This window comes from Delphinapterus leucas, chromosome 4 (genome assembly GCF_059928025.1).
Source record: "Delphinapterus leucas isolate spDelLeu-1000000601 "Yukka" chromosome 4, BTC_Dleu_Yukka2, whole genome shotgun sequence".
Lineage (NCBI taxonomy): Eukaryota > Metazoa > Chordata > Mammalia > Artiodactyla > Monodontidae > Delphinapterus > Delphinapterus leucas.
In genome coordinates this window covers 97,139,206-97,156,701 of record NC_143132.1, presented here as the reverse complement: position 1 = coordinate 97,156,701, position 17,496 = coordinate 97,139,206, and the positions used below count along the sequence as shown (strand labels likewise).

General features: G+C 36.6%; 1 protein-coding gene across 1 annotated transcript in view; it reads right to left on the bottom strand.

The window, feature by feature from the left end:
- Positions 1 to 389: 389 nt before the first annotated feature.
- The window catches only part of MECOM (MDS1 and EVI1 complex locus), a 61,238-nt gene continuing 44,131 nt past the window's right edge, over positions 390 to 17,496 (bottom strand). Inside the window, exons 10-15 of the mRNA XM_089910920.1 lie at positions 17,183 to 17,260; positions 13,540 to 13,709; positions 11,463 to 11,607; positions 7,868 to 8,104; positions 6,850 to 7,033; positions 390 to 2,685 (exon numbers count right to left, since the gene is read on the bottom strand). Of these exons, the coding sequence (XP_089767046.1) occupies positions 2,551 to 2,685; positions 6,850 to 7,033; positions 7,868 to 8,104; positions 11,463 to 11,607; positions 13,540 to 13,709; positions 17,183 to 17,260 (949 nt within the window). The 3' untranslated portion in view covers positions 390 to 2,550. The remainder of the gene's footprint in view (positions 2,686 to 6,849; positions 7,034 to 7,867; positions 8,105 to 11,462; positions 11,608 to 13,539; positions 13,710 to 17,182; positions 17,261 to 17,496) is intronic.

Genomic DNA, 17,496 nt, shown 5'->3' with positions numbered 1-17,496 from the left:
CTCCTTCTGTATATACCAGATTTATAGCTTTAGTATATTTTCTCAGTACTTCCTGTGCACACTTTCTATTTAAAAAATCAATATTTATACCCCACATATTTAATTCTTATACTATTGACATTTAGAAAGGATGTGAGGAGGTTTCCCTGTATCTGGCATTTTGGCTAAGAATGAATAAATAAACAAACAGAGAAATTAGTCTGGATCTACTTCCACGTGTCATACTTATTTAATACGCAGACCTTGTTCAAACCTCTACAGCTGGCCAAGTTGAAATAACCATCTTCTAAAACAGTTGGCATTATATTTAAGGTGCAAAAAAATACTCATAATGGCTCCCCCACCAGCGAATTTATTGTATGGAAATACCACTCCTCACATTCCAACTCCGTGTGTACATATATGAACACACAGAAGCAATTACGTGCATAAAAATTAAAATACCATTGCTTACACTAGTGAAAAGCAGAAAACATAAATTTTCAACAAAATCTGAATGGTTAAAGACATCATAGTAGATCAAACCTGATGGAATACGGAGCAACTGCTAAATGATTATTTTGAAGAATTTGTAGCAATATGCAGTTTTTGTGGGTTTTTTTGGTAGAGGAAGAAAACTCGAAATCAAATCTACCCTCTGATTCTAACCATGAAAATATGATATTTTACATGTGGGCAAAGACTTAAAATGATCATAGAAAAGTTAAAGGGTCCCACCACCCCTTTGGGAATCAATCAACAGTATTTGGGTAATTAACAACAAAAATAAGAAACAGAACACCTTTTGGCAGGCACTAGGTAAAATCGAAAAGAAAAACTGTAGGTTGCTCTGTCCTAACTAAAACGGGTACTGCAGACATGGGGTGATCCCAAGGACCATGTGGTGTTGCACCTGAGCCCTGACTTTGTACCGCATGGAGAAAGTCCAGAGCAATGAGTGGGAGATAGTCCAAGTCCCTCTGGGCCAAGGGCTATCCTTCATGTCATCTCAAAACTATACACACATGCTCTACATTCCATGTATCTATTAGGGCATCAAAGTCCCAGACAGCATATCTTTAAATCACTGGATCCCAAAGGGAAACCAAAATTGCATGAGAAGGGAAAATACCACGCTGTGGGAAAAAAATAACCATTTTTGTAAGTCTTTATTTTTTAGTTGCTCCTCCCATAGTAATGCACTGAAAGGCATAACAGTTTATATTGTACAAAGCATTGGAAGAAAGTACCTCAACTTGCCGATTATTTCAAAATGAGATTACAAACAAAAAGAAAACAAATCTGGTTCCTCGATAAAGGGCAAAATAACTGAATACAGTCTGTTATTTACGTCTCTCTTTTAACATAAGGTCTGGAACACTTCATTTTACAAATAGGATTAACATGAACATAACAACGCACAAGCTTGCAGACAACCAGCATAAAATATGGGGTACAGTTTTTAATCAGGAGAATCATGCTTTCATGAAAGAAATTATAATCGTTTATACAATTGAATCAATTTCGGTATTACAAAAACTAAGTTGCATCTATTCGTATTTAGCTCATTAAGAAGGAAAACAAAACAACAACAAAAAAAGGAATGTTAAGAAAAGCCAAACACCATTTGGCACTCCCATACACAGGTCGAGTCACCTTGGTCCTTGAAATTCAAAAAGGGGTGTGCCTCGGACGTCAGAAAGTAGTGGCTGACTGGAACAGTGCTATTTTAATCAACAAACAATAGTTTGCCAACAAATAAATACATGATACACGCAACACACACAAAAAATTAAACATTAAAAAACAGTGACATGATTGTCTAAAATTAAGATGTTATTACAAGGATTTGGCAAACCTTCTATTAGCGTAGTGGTACAGCGGTACTGGTGATGAACAGGTTGCTTCACTGACTTAACCTCTTTGAGCATTGAACATCCATAGTTTACAATATACACATACCCTTGTTCCCTCGTTTTAAACAATGTACTTAAAGAAGGCAAAAGTTAATGGGGAAAAAAATACTCCCTGTTATCAGTTTCTATAATAATCAAGTGTGCATTTCATCCAACTACTTCTGTCTTCGAAGGGTTAAATTACATAAAACTTTAACAAAGCAAGAAAATTAAATCTGTAATTAAAAGCAACTGTTCCCAATCATGTGTCAGGTGATCTTGTACAAAAAAGAATTCAGTTTCTATGGAGTGTTCATTCGTATCAATGCTGCCATCTTAACTACTCCTCTCACCCACCCACTCCCAGGGGCAAGGTGAACGGGAAGACGCCTTCTGCCCAGCAAGTTTTTCATTTTTACTGAATCATTTTAAGTCGCATTGATCCTCCAGAAGTCAGCAGCTGCCTTTGCTGTGCAAAACAAAATATCGAGAATAAATAGTTTCTTTTTCTTTCTTTCTTTTTTTTTTTTAATCATTCAGTTTAAGGTCCCCAGACTTTACATGAGTGACCCTTCAGGTTTATAAGGCATTCTGCTCAGCAGTCTTTTAAATAGTCCTATGTGAAAAAGCCATGCTACCGTTGGACTTGGTCCCATTCTGGTCGACCTTGGGAATGTCATACGTGGCTTATGGACTGGATAGCACTGGATTCCGCCGCAGCCCTGGCCATACTGTGCCACACGTTGGAAGAATTGTGGGATGAAGAATGGAGGGACTCCTTGTCGGACAATGACAACATCATAGCATATGCCTGAGGTAAAAAGGAGAGACTCGGTAAATGGCATTTGAAAAACATCACTTTTCATTCGAAGGATATCTTTGGTGAATGTTACAAAGAGAAGGGACCCTGAGAAGGAGCATCCCTCATGGGTGTGTTTGGAAGAGTGTGGGACATTTTCTTGTGCTATAACGACATGGAGTTACTGCTGACCTTCATTGCCTCGGGGCCACAATAGTGACACGATCTGCAGAACAAAACATTAATGACCCAACCTAGAATGACAATAGCACCCCCATTAAGAAACAGGAGCCATCCCCCTCCCCGACCATAACTATAATAACCATCCATCCACTGTTTATGCACATGTTCAACTCACCCCAAATATTACTGAATGCTTACAACTGAAACTGCAAATACAGATAAGAGACAGGCCTGCCTTGACAGTACTGTGGTCCAGAGGAAACAGTCCCACGGACTCCTGCACTGGATAACTGAGAGCACTGAAGGTGAAATGACTCGCCCAAAGTCACTCACCTAGAGGGAAGGAGGCATAAGTAAAACTTATTTCTGCCCAGCTTTGAATGCTTTGCCCACTTCCCCTCCACGCTTGAAGTATTCAATGCTGACACTCAAAGACCTTGAAAGTCGAGGTAAATCAAGTCGGTTCTACCAAAAAATGAAACAACACAAAAGACCCAACAAAGTTCTAACCCTGTGCGCCAGTATCTGCCAGCAGAAGGTGCACGGGGGTGCTCTGTGAAGAAGTGCTCTTTCTTCCTTATTATCACGTCAAAGTCCAAATAGCTATTCAGAGAATCTCCCCATTTGCTGCCAAGTAAAATATTCAAATGAAATGTTTGGTCTTGACTTAGGAGTGAACTTTTCACTGTTGATTTGTTGGTCTCATCCACTGCTAAACTTGCTTGTCAAAATGCTGCTGAAGAGGAATCATTAAAGTCCTGCCAAAGACATTCCACCGTCGGTAAACAAAGACAAAATGCCTCCGTTGTTAAGCAGAATTTCATCTCTGGGAGTCGTGCTGAGACATGTGGCCGGTCTGTGGTTTCTTCCGTAATCATGGCATTCAGTTAGAAAATCTGCTCTCGCAGACTGATTTTGATTTGCTGGGTCATTGCTCTCAATGTACACATTTGACTTTTACGTATGCTATTTGCCTTCCAGACCTCTACAAAATCTCCGCAGACATGTTACAAATATTTCTTAAGCATCTACTCTATGCCAGGCACTGTGCTAGGTCCCAGGGAATCAAGGATAAATAACATAGAGTCTTTGTCCTTTGTAGGGTTTAAAGTGTGGGTGAAGTGAGCATTGAACTTTATTCCAATTACATACCCACATTTAGAGATCAAGATGAACACTATTCTGAAGTGGTTTTAACAAAACTCATTCTTTTTTTTTTAACTCATTCTGATATGTGGAAAAATAAAAGGGATTACAAGAGAAAAATTTGAAATCCTGAGGTTGTTTTTGTTTTTTTAAATTTATTTTTGCCTGCGTTGGGTCCTCATTGTGGCGCGTGGGCTTTCTCTAGTTGCGGCGAGCAGGGGCTACTGTTCCTTGCGGTGCGCGGGCTTCTCATTGTAGTGGTTTCTCTTTTTGCGGAGCACGGGCTCTAGGCGCATGGGCTTCAGTAGCTGTGGCTGGCGGGCTTAGTTGCTCCGGGGCATGTGGGATCTTCCCAGACCAGGGCTTGAACCCGTGTCCCCTACATTGGCAGGAGGACTCTTAACCAGTGTGCCACCAGGGAAGTCCCGAAATCCTGAGTTTTAATCCTGGCTTTTAACCTGCCTCTATTCAGCTAGCTGCGTGACCTTGGGCAAGTTGCTTAATCTTTCAAGGCTACTTCCCTCATATGAGATGTGGATAATAATAACAAAAACTTAGCTCCAATCGTTGTGGAGGAACCACAGCACTAACTTACATAAAGTGCTTAGCTTAGTGTCCCTGATGTAAATAGTACCTGTTATCATGAAACGAATTTTTGTAGGATAGAGTTTTTCAGGGAAAACTCTATACAGAAGGCAGCCACTGTTGTATTAGTCACTATTTTGGATTCAATCACTATAAAAATCACAGAGTAAATATATGAGTTTTGAGTAAAGCATCTGAATCTATTCAGATTCTAGAAAATGATAAATATGGAATGTCTGCCTTTTGGTAATCAAAGGAAATAAACATTTTCATGCACGAGGATCAGTGCTGAGCACATAACTGACACTTAATGACAACTGAATGAATGAATAAAGTCTCATGAAACAAAGTCAGTTTGCAAAAAGGCATGACCATCTTCAGATTGATATATATATGACATTATCAAGTAATAATAAAAATATGAGCTAAAATTGCAAAATGCAAGTATTTCTTGTGAAGGTTATTGTTAGCCCAGCTGGGCCGGGACTTTATATATCAAAATGCTGGTACTGAAACACATCATTTCCATTATCTTTAAGTTCCCAGGACCCTTTGCTTTCTATCACTGTGACAGTTTCAGGAATTTTCAGGTATTGTGCCTTATAATGTCATAATTTGGGGTGGAATAATTAAAAGAAATTTTAGAAAAAGAAAGAAAAGCTGGCTCCCCCAGTTTCTCTGATCCACTAGCAAGGAAGAACGGGAAATCAAGAGTTAAAAAAATACATTAGACACTTCTTACGGCTGTCTCCATGTGAGAATGAGATGTCTACTCTGGCTGGTTTACTTTTTTTTTTTTTTTTTTTTTTTTTTTTTGCGGTACGCGGGCCTCTCACTGTTGTGGCCTCTCGCGTTGCGGAGCACAGGCTCCGGACGCGCAGGCTCAGCGGCCATGGCTCACGGGCCCAGCCACTCCGCAGCATGTGGGATCTTCCCAGGCCGGGGCACGAACCCGCGTCCCCTGCATCGGCAGGCGGACTCCCAACCACTGCGCCACCAGGGAAGCCTCTGGTTTACTTTTAATGTTAGAAAATGAAAAATTGATTTTTATCCTCATTCAATGATAGAGCAGGAAGGGATATTAGACATCTTCTCCACTCACCCCACTTTACAATGAGGAAATGATACCCATAGTTGTGAAGTGATGTTCTCAAGCTCATGAAGCTAGGCAACTCCAGAGTTGAGGCTGGGTGCTTTCACTTCAATTCAGAAAGAACGTTTATGTTGCCTATTACCATACATGATATCTTAAGACTTTTTATTGACTTTACTGATACTTTCAAACTTGTATTATCCCACTGGAGTGTTTTCCCCACTTTAGTTGCGATATGACCACATTTGCTGTTAAGACCAGTGCAAAACATCTCATCCACATAAGAAATTTCCAGATGTAGGAGTTAATATGGTCACATGGTTTGATATGTCAGGCCACCTCTAAAATGAACTCTGGATCAAACAATTAGACCAAAGTGACCAACAGATATAACAACAGAAAGTTTCTTTTTTCTTTCTAAAGAAAGAAATGGACCTGAATAAACAACCTGGTTGAGTGCAGATGTCAAGTAGAAAGGACTGACTTCCCTTTTTTGTGAAAAAAGAACTGAGGCTATGTTCAGTGGTATTTATAGATCCTTAAATGGATTTATTTTGGTCACCATAGTGCTGATAGATTGCTATAGACCTCAATGAACTTGGGTACCACTCATTCATTCATTCATTCATTCATTCAATAAAAATCGATAGGGTTTATCTCCAGGTTTGCCATTAAGTTGCTACAGACTTTTGGCAATTCATTTCATCTCTGACCCTCTGTTTACTCCTAAATTCTATCATTAGATGAGTTGTTTATTAATTATGTACAGTAAGATACAAAAATAGAGGACAGAATTCACTTTCCAAAAATCTCAAAATGCAATTAGGTTGACAAAAATTATAGACACAAAGCATTAGAAAATAACTCTGAAGTAATATACAAATAGGTGCAAGTGAACATTATGGACCATCTATACAAAGGCAATGTAATTGCAAAGGAAAGGGAAGATTATTGGAGGTCAGGGTTTGACACAGAAATTTCTGTGCAGAACCCAGTCATATTAATTGCTGTAGGGGTTGACTATTTTGGATTCGGTCATAGACAAAGATTTGAACGTTTTGAGTAAAGCATCTGAGCCTGCTCAGATTCTAGAACATTGCAAAGAGTATCTGCCTTTGGTGTCAAAGGCACAATGTCATCAGGATGCTATACTGTAGGAGAGTATGTACCTGTGATTTGGACTTTCTGTGTAACGGCTGTTTAAGTTCCTCTGGCACATGGGAAGCACTGAAAGAAGACACCTCAGCTTCAGTATATTGATTATCTTCCATTTTCCTCATTTTGAGGCTATCTGTGAAGTGCCTTATATGATCTAGAGCAGAAAGTCCAGTTTTATATTCTTCCTCTTTATACCTAAAATGAACCAATGGGAAAGCACAGAGGGTTTTTTTTTCTTTTTCAGTTTGATATCCAACCAAATCACTTTTCATTTGAGTCTATACACTTGTCAAACATATTATATTTGCAGTAGAAAGTAGCCTGCATCAATTCTTGGGTTCTTTAAAAAGCTTACAAATATTCTATCTTATAAATATATTTCTTTTCAGATTTTTCATGACTAAAGCAAGAGCATATTTGAGATAAAGAATTAAAGTCAATGACATGGGAAGTCAGCAATGCAGTGGAGACAGAGTTCATATGTTTATAATTTCCATTTAAAATAAAGCCAGTTACGATTATACTCGTTTGGCACCAATTATCCCTATGAAAATATAATATTCCCATCAATTTAACTATTGGGCTAATTTTTTCCATTTAAATATCTATCATCTATATAGATTCCAAATATATCAAGTAAAGTGAAATTTATCTCAATAATATTTGAATAATAACACACCAGATAAATTGAATAAATTAGATAATGTTGAAATCTCTATTTTTCTTTGAGTAGAAATAGGTAGAGTCTAAATAAGTGATTGTGTACTTGTGTAGCTCTCATTTTACCCTTCCTTCCTCAGGTTAATCAGAGTTTCACAAATACTGATGTATTTTTATGCTTGCGGATTATGTTGATGGCCACTTTGTTTCCATCTTTTAAAAATTAATCCACTGTGTATGCCTTGCTAATTCAAGTTTAGTTTTTATAATTTATTGCTCGCAAATTGCTTAGCACCTGGAATAGTGCACTAATGGAAGAACACAGCAGCAGGAATTGTAACCCTATGTGGATCTACTTTTGCTTCTCACCTCATTGGGGACGCCTTGCAACTCATCTCCAGGGCGCTGGTGTCTTCATAGTCATCCTCATGGTTTCCTTCATGTAAAGTACTTGTCCCTGGTTCCTTTCCTGTTTTCCCAGTAATATCATTGTCTTCATCCTCCTCATCTAACAACACCTCGTCTTCCACCTCTTCATCATCCAGTAAGTCTGAATTTTGACTGGTCACCAAAGCCTTTTCATCTTTAAAGTGACTGCCATTCATTCTTTCAAAAGCATAAAAAAGAAAGAGGTTCAATTACTGGTATCATTTGTAAACGTGCAGTTAGCTCTATTATCACGTCTTCCTAGCAACAATTTAATTTTCAACATTTGTAGAGCAAATTTTTTATTGTTTAGGCTTTATGGCAACCATGGGAAAACAATGTAACCTCACAAATGAGAAAATGAAGAAAAAAAATAATTGTGTGATTATTCAGATTATAAATAGAGCCTCTGGTCGAACTGGGAAAATAATCTCGGTCTCCTATTTCTTATCAGGCCTTTGCTTGATAAATGATATTGTTATATAGGATATAAAAAGCACACAAAGGTTTTCTCTAAGTAAAATTACCTAATTACCATATAAGTATGCACCATTTAAAAGAATAGATTTCTGGAAAACTCATACCCCTGAGCAACACTGCCAAAGCTTCAATACACATGCTTCAAGTGAATCTAAGAGTTCAAAGAAAATGTTAAAATAGCCGCCAAGGACTAACCAGTATTTGCTATTTCTAGGTGATATTGGTGGGTATACGGCACTTAAACACTCTACTGAGACTTGAAAGTGTTTGAGTGCTCATTTATTCGTACTTTGCTCAAATTATCCTGGATGATCTAAATGTAAAAAAATTCCTTGTTTCCCAGGATAACATTGGGGTGGGAAATGATATAAAAATGTAATTGTACAAATATCTTTTGAAGCTTACTTAGCAAGTGTGTATAACATAATGATGCAAAAGAAGACTATTATATTTAAAAAGCCATCTGTAATATTTTAGTCTGTGGTGGCAAGGATTGCAATACATGATTCGAAAGTTTAATTATAAAAGAAACTTAATAACACAGAAGTCCCCGTTTAAAACTTTTGAGGGCATTTATGAAACTAGGATAAGCTTTTCAGGCTTTAAAGTAAACATTAAAATATGTGTAACTTGAATTTAAGTTTCGCTGTAAGGTTTTAAAGTTGAAACTGTTATAAAACAATTATAAATGTTTTAAATCTCTCTTCCTAACTTCCTCCTTTTAAAGATATATGATCAGGGAAGTTAAGGCAGTTGCCCAAGTACAGAAAGCTTGATAGAAATTAAATCATCCTAGGCATCCAGGTGTCCTGATTCCTGGGCCATTCAGAATCTTTCAATTTTGTCTTGCTCCTTTACCTATTTACTAATTCAGAAAACTTGCTGAGACTGCTAAATTATTGTTACAGTCATGTACAATTTTCACATTTAATGTAACTATTTTTCAGATTATGGAAAATCAGGTATCAGCGATAGACCCCCATCACTTTCCCACATTTAAAAAAATGAGTATAATTTAATACTTAGATTTCTCAGAGCAAAAAAAATACATAAATAAAACAATTGTGGATGTGACAGATGCACACAGTAAAAATTCATTTGACCAGAAAAAGTCATATCATCATTAAGTTTTTTTATACAATCCGTCTCTTAACCTCTTTTATCAAAGAATGATGAAAACATGTTTTGCACAGACATAAATTATTAGTTTCCAGTTACACTGCCAACTTGCTAGCTTGAATGGATCGAAATTGTTGTTTTAAAGAAATGAAAGAAAAAGTAAAAGAACAAAAGAGTGCATGGATGAAAACCAAAAGTAACAAAGCCAACGTGATTAAGAAAACCTATTTGTTAATTATGCTTTCAAATGTGGCAATTTATGGGGGTTAAATTATTCATCAAAAGTAGTCTGATAGGAGTTGAGGGGAGAAAAGTTGGATGACTCAGTCTTCTTACTTCTATGCTGTTTAGACATGTTGAAGCCAGATGTTGCAGCTTTATGGTTCACAAATCTCCGGCTAAGGGCTCGAAATCTGAATAGGAGTCTCAGAACACAAATGGTGCTTTTTGTTTGCTATTTCTTATTTGTATCATGTAACTATCATTAACAAAATGTCAAAATTATCAAAAGATCATGACTGTCTTTCTTACTTGTCCTTAGTACTTTGTACTTCTGATATCTGCCTCACCTCTCTCTCTCTCTCTCTCTCTCTCTCTCTCACACACACACACACACACACACACACACACACGGGCAAGCAGAGGGAAAGACATCCAACTGCACAAAGTTATAGTTTTATCAGACTTCTGAGAGGCTGGGAAGAGTCATGCAATAGCAGATATTCTCTCCTTGTTCCCTTAGAAACAATTTTATACAAGTTGAAGAACAGAGTGGTCATATATTTTTATGTTATCTTGGAAAATAATGTTTATTTGATACTTGCCTTAATGGAAAAAAGTATCTAAAACAATTAACTTTGACTTTTAATAGCATTAAAGATAGAGAACACTAACAATAACACTTGCATGATAAAAAGTCATGGAACTTTCATTAATTTCCTGTTACATTAAAATGTACATTGCAGCATCCTAATTTAATAGGCCATTGGATAGTTATATTCAGAACAACATAGTTCTCAATATCAGATATTTAATTGTAACTTATAGGTAAGAAAAATTAAACCCAGTAGTTTGGGTAAAATAATGTTTCATTTACATCACATAAAATGTAAAATACTAGATAAGTATTCATTATCAGCATCATTAAAAGTTTTTCTATATGAATTAAGCCATATGTGCTTGATGTTGATAATGACAAGAGGGAGCCAGTGCACCTTAAAAACAAGGGTGATTATACCCACTGAAACAAACATGCCAGAATTAAATGAGGATGCACCTGCGAGCATATAAGGAAGGGATAGAATCTTATTCAGAAGTCACAAACGGTTTCTAAAAAGATATTTGGATGACATTCAATAAGTATTTTATATGTAAATATCTACAGTATGTATAAATATATACAGATACATATACATACATATATATATATAGTCATATAATATATATAGTCATATACTCTCTGTATACATGATATATCATATGATCTATAATAGTAACCGCTGTTAGCCAGTGATTCGACTGAACCCCTGTGGTGGCTTTCCCTTCTAGTTGGAAAGTTTTGATAAAATATTCTAATTAGCTATCAAGAGAGGCAGAACAGAACGGTGGTAAAAGCCTGCGCTCTGGAACCACAGAGCCCAGTTGAATCCCATTTATTACTTAGGTGACCTTGGGCAAATTATTTAACCTTTGATGTCTCCATTCCTGCACTGATAAAATTATATAACAGTAGTCGCTATCTCATAGGGTTATTAGGGTAATTAAGTTAACTAATAATATAAAGTGCTTAGAAGACCATTTGGTATTTAATCTGCACTAAATAAATACCAGCCATTGGTGGCAGGAGTAAAGTCGTGTCACAAGAGTGAGCACTGCAAATGTATTTGAAAACGTTCATTTGCGAAATCATCGACTTTAAAGAGGAAAAAACAAGCTTTACCTCTCTTCTGTGTTCCTGGGAGACTGGCTGCTATGGTTGCTATTCCCGATGAAATTTCGAATTTCTGTGAAGTAAGCATCTTCCTTGTCATCGAGAATCGCACCTGTACTTTCCAGTTCAGAATGAGGCGACGATGTGGCCGTACCTGAGGGGAGAGAGAGCCTTTTGTGAAAAAGACTATTATTTATAGGGCAACTTATTTTGAATCTCATACCTTCTTCATTTGATCAGTGTTGTTTCCTAAAACAGGCTTTTTCGAATATTAATAATGATAACTTTAGGAGGTCAAGGTCTTCCCAATTTTACCACAGTACCCATGCCAGCGAGGAATGGGGACTATTTTGAACCATTGAAATAGTGAGATACAGTCACCCAAAGATGCCGTTTCTCCCACTAGCTTCCTCCTTTTCCCACTGTGACATGGGAACATTTTAATTTGTAGAATGAGAATATGGGGTGAGGCAAATTATAGAGAGGTCTTACATACATTCTGCAGAAGAAACTGTATACCTGGTTGCAGTCAATATGTATTTATTGCCCCTGTGCTAAAGTATGTTATCAAATAAAGACTGAACACATGCTGGAAATGCTGCATTTTGATTTGGTGGATTAAGCCGTGGGTAGACTCAGAACACACCAGTCGAGAGACAGTTGTGGTATAGTATTAAGAGGACAATATTGAGTCTGTGGATTACAGAATGATTGTCAGCTTCCTTACCTATAAAATTAGAGTCAAAATACCTGTATCACAGATTATTCTAAAGTTTCCATAAATTTACAAATTATAAACACTGTATAACATGTGGTCAAACTTTATAGTAACATTTGCTTCGTGCTGTTTAGCATGCCCACAAAACATCTACAGTTTAATAGTTCATCACAATAGTCTAGATGACAAAAATAAGAGGTTAGAACACCCCTCAGCTTAACAAAGTTATAACCTGGACCAAAAAACAAGTATTCAAGTTTGACACATTATATCTTTAACTTATTTATTTTCTGAAATAGTTTTGACTAGAAAAATTATAGTGGTATATTGTAAGAAAGTGTAGCCACTTTTGTGTATTGGATTAGCCTTCTGCCTCTAAAGTCCAATATTTTAAAACCATGATCATTAGATTTTTGGCTTTAAGGGAAACGAAGAGTATATAGTTCATTCAAAATCATAAGCAATGTTCCCGTACAATAGAGGACGGATTAATAATAAAATAATTTCCTTCAGTAAAGATTACTACTTTGTATAAACCCAACTTTTCTCTGTTCTTAAAATCCTTTTCAGGAGCTGCATGCACAACCCCTCTCCTCACTTCTAAGTCATTTCCTTAATTCTCTAGAAACAAATTATGGCTACATAAGTTGGTTTCACACACACATGCCAGCTGCTAAGCATTCGTTAATCGTTTATCATCTAAGCATTAGAAGCCAAAGGCAAGAAAACCTACCATGTCTTCTGCTAACTATGCGCTGGTACGTCTGGGTTAAGGGAAGCCTAGTTTTTTGCCACTTTTAACTTAATTCTACATTGGAATTTGTGACCAAAACCACACACCACTATCATTCGCTACGGGTTACTCTGATCATGTTGACAGTCGTCAATCACTCATCTCTAAACAAGGTCCCCTGGAGAGGTCCTCTGAACTGCAGGCCTTCTGCAAAAGCAGCCATGGTTTCTAGGTTAATACTCAAGAGCGTGGCATCCTGGGGCTCCACTGTGGTCATCCTGCCAGGCTGGGGGCCACGTTCTGTGCCAATAGATGGAAAGATCGTTCTCTGCAATTTAGGAAATCTTGGTTCATGAGTCTCCGGTGAGTTCGGGTCATGGTTCTCTTCGCTTGAGACTGCCCACTGAGATGAATCCAGGAGAAAATAAAATCATCCACATAAAGCTCTGAGTTGTATATTATTCAACGATCACATCATTCACTTCATTCAAAAATCTCAAGGGAAACGTGCTGCAAATTTGCACAACAGGATCTGATTCTCGTGTCAAAGCGGAACGGGAGAATGATCACAGCTGTCTTTTAAAATAAGAAAAATAAGCTACCATCTCCTCCTCAAAACACAATTGATGACCTACCAGACATGTTCCCATTCTCGTGCTTCTTTAGGTGTCTGTCTAAGTTGGTTTGTTGACCAAAACACCTATCACATAAGTGACACTTAAAGGGCTTCTCTTTATTGTGGATGTTGCGAACATGCCGCTGCAGGTTAGAAGATATGCTGAATGACCTGTCACAGTACTTGCATCTGAAAAACAAACACAGAACAAATATTCGCAAGCAAATCAAAAGAGAGTTCTCAAGACAAGCAAACCAGATCTCCAAAATTATCACTGTAGAGAAGATTACTATCCACACAGCCAAGATTTCAATTCCAATAAATAGACTTTGATTGCATTAAAGATTTTCATGACTTCATAAAAAACCATAATAAAATACTTCATAAAACACCATAATAAAATCACAAGTTTATGAAGGTAATCAGTTCTAATACTTCAAGTAAAGCTCACAAAATTAAAAATATTAAGAAATAGTAGTTTTGTTTTACCTTCTGCTTAGGACAATACAATTAAATCTTCTATAAACAAACATGAAACAGACTCACATATTGTTCAAATAAAGTAAAAAGATCATTTTTTAATTCGAAACTTCTGAGCCTGATTAAATAATTTCTTAGTAAATTCATTTTCTCAATTGCTAATCCTGAAGGAGAAATTCTGTTATCTTCTCCAAAATAACAATAAAGATTCCAAACTCTTAAAACTGGGGCAATGTAAGTTTAGTCTGATACCAAAGATACTGATTTTCATAATCTATAGTTATTAGGGGCCCCCAAAGCCTTTATTGTGTTAACGTTTAAACCGTCACAAAAGAAAGAGTACCACTAAATTCTTCTTTTTGGATAAAAACACAAGGTCTTTGCTAACCCCCTCTCTCTGGATTCCCCCCAGTTTTCCACTTTTATTTTTCCTAGAGTCTGTGGCAGTTCTGAACCAGGTCAGTTTTTTCAGGAAAGTACATATTATTGCCTGGCTAATTGTTTCTGCCTTCCATGATATTTAAGATAAAAAATCATAAATTACTGAAGTTCTCCTTCAGTCACAAAATAAAAATGTAACCTCCCACCCTCTCCCCTTCCCACCAGCTCTTATGGTGAGGAAGAAAAGTGATAAATGACAAGATTTTCTCCTCTGGCATTTTAAAGGGTGCATTGTCTGTTTATATGATTTTTTGGTACGTGTGTTGCGTAAAAGGAAAAATCAACTTTCTCTAGATAACTTTCAAGTGAAAATTTCTAACTTAGCATCCAAAAAATCCGAAACTCATTCTTCCGTGTGTGAAGGGCCCTTCTCCCACTTCTGAATGCAGACTCAGCAGTTCGAGGGACTCTACATCAGAAACTGCCCCACTCCATTCAAAGTGTTTGGGCTTTATGGCTGTCTCTACATGATGCCAGATATCCAGTTAGTTCGGTGGGGAAATAAATCTGTTAAACTAGTTACATTGTCGTAGTATCAGTAAACCTACTCAAGGGCTGATTTAATTTCCCTCCTAAAAAACCATTCTGGCATCATGAGGTTCCTCAAATTTAAATTAATAATATTAATTTTAAAATGGGTAAAATCCCACATTGATGGTAGTTGTAATATTTAAGCCTCTGTTTTTGAAAAAATATATATATGGACTCTTGGCTTTCTTTGAACTTCCAAGGCCCACTGCAATGAGAACCATGGTACAGTTAGCACAGGTGTGCTGTCCTAAGCAGAATAATCTAGGAAACACTGAGAGAGAAAACTTAAACTCCTATCAAACTTTTCAGAAAAATTTTCACTCCAAATATTTTCTGCACAAATCATGAGGAAGAGAGATTTTGACTTTGACACGCTTCCAACTGTCTGCTTATAGGCACAGAAGCTGTAAATCCAATAAATATCATCCACTCTAATAGAATCAGTCAATAAGGAAGTTTTAACCAAAAACCATCTGTTACTTTGTATCTTTCCTCTGCTAATATCTTGGCCAAATGTCTGAGTGCTCCTAGATAATAATCATTCCATTCTATTCCAGTAAATTAGTTGGTGGTCAAGAAACAGCTCAATTCAGAGCCTAAGTTTCAGAAATTCTAAAGAGGAATACATAACACACGCGTGAGCATACACGATTAAGCCTTCCTGGTTACTGGATGTAAACACAGGGGTCAAGGGAGCCTTTCAGATCATGGTATGAGATTAAAAACGCTGACTTGAGAGTTCCAGAACTGGGTTTTAGTTTTGGGTCTATTAATACCAGACCTTACAGAAGGCAATTAGCATCTCTGGATCTAAATTTTTTTACTTGTAAAACAGAAGAGCTGGACAAATAACTGTTTAAGGTCTTCAGCTGTGAAAAATTCTGGTTTGCGTTTTTAAAAATATACGTACAATAATAGCACCGTTTACAGGGTAGAATGAAACCACTGAATTCAGGTACAAAAAAAGAGTAAAATGAGCATGGTATCATAATCGCATACCAGACCCTTGGCCATAACAAAATGTAAGTGTGGAAATCTTTCCTCCACTTAAGCAGAATTCCTTGGATGTGACATTTTCTCAAAAAAGGGAAATCATCTAACACTTCCCATTTTTATATCTCTCTGAGACCTACTATATCAAGTACATTCTATCACATATAAAGTCATTTATAAATATCACTTATGATTACTGATTTACAAAACATGTAGGAAAGCAACGAATTTAAGAAAATACTTTATTATTTTCTGAGTTTAAGTCCCTCCAGTTTTCTCCTAAAATTTCTCCTAAAATTTGAACAATCTTCAAATGAACATTGGTCTGCCCATTTTCTTATCCTCGTATGTAAAAAAGTCTTTGAAAGCTGATAATTCATTTATTTTAATGACAAAAGCATTCAGACAAAAATAATTTTACACATATGCAATGCATAAGAATTTCAAAGCAGAATAAAATTATGATATTAAGATAAATAACATTCATTCTTTGAAGAAATATTCATGAGTACCTAATACTGTGTGCAAGGCATACACATTCAACAATGTAGGTGATATTTTAAAACTGGAATGGAGAATGGTGGCTAGTTTCGTTTGTTAGTAAACAATAATATTAAAATTAAACACAGGTGCCATGTGTCATATGGCTAATTTTGACACTTAAGAGAATAAGCTAAGAAGCACTTGAGAAACTGTAGACAGAATTGCTCCCTTCCTATAATATATTCTATTTTATCTGTTCTACCCCTAGCTCCCTTTTCTTGCTCCTCTCCAGGTTTAAAATTTATTCTTTAAACCTCCTAATGGGACCTGTAGACATTGACTTAGCTGTACTGGGAAAACAAAGATATATCCGGGTTGTTAATTCCTAGCAGAGATTTAAGGCTTGGAAGAGGGAGGCTGCAAGATTATGATTATTGTCAATTAAAATGGCATGAATCACTGAGGAGAGAGAGCACTTAATTTTAAAAATGTATAACAGTTCTTAAACGCTTATTCTATACTAGACACTGCTAGAACTTTTAAACTGAGATATAAGAAGACGATTCGAGAAATTAGGACTTTTCTAAATTTTAACCCCAGCCATTAGTTAATTCTTCTTTGACTCAAAATTGAACAGACAGACATTCACAAAAATAGCCTCTTTTAAAATTGTGGCAATGAGCCTACTTTATTACAATATTTATCAAGACATTTAGTAAAAATCATTGTCAAACCTGTAAGGCTGCTCTCCTGTGTGGGTTCTCAAGTGCCGTGTCAGGTTCGCAGATCTTGGAAAAATCTTGCCACAGTATCTATTATGAAAAGATGTTTATAAGAGAAAGTCAGCACAATTGACTGTATTCCACTCAAGCTGCATAGAAGCCAGATGCTTATTCCTGAATTAATTAATCTTGCATGGAACTCGCATGTCTTTGGTATTTAAAATTTGCAACAAAGCCATTCTACAGATATAAATAACTCTACAAATAAAGACTGCGTTATGAGATCCGGTTGAATTTGCTCATGCATAAGCAAGCAGTTTATGAAA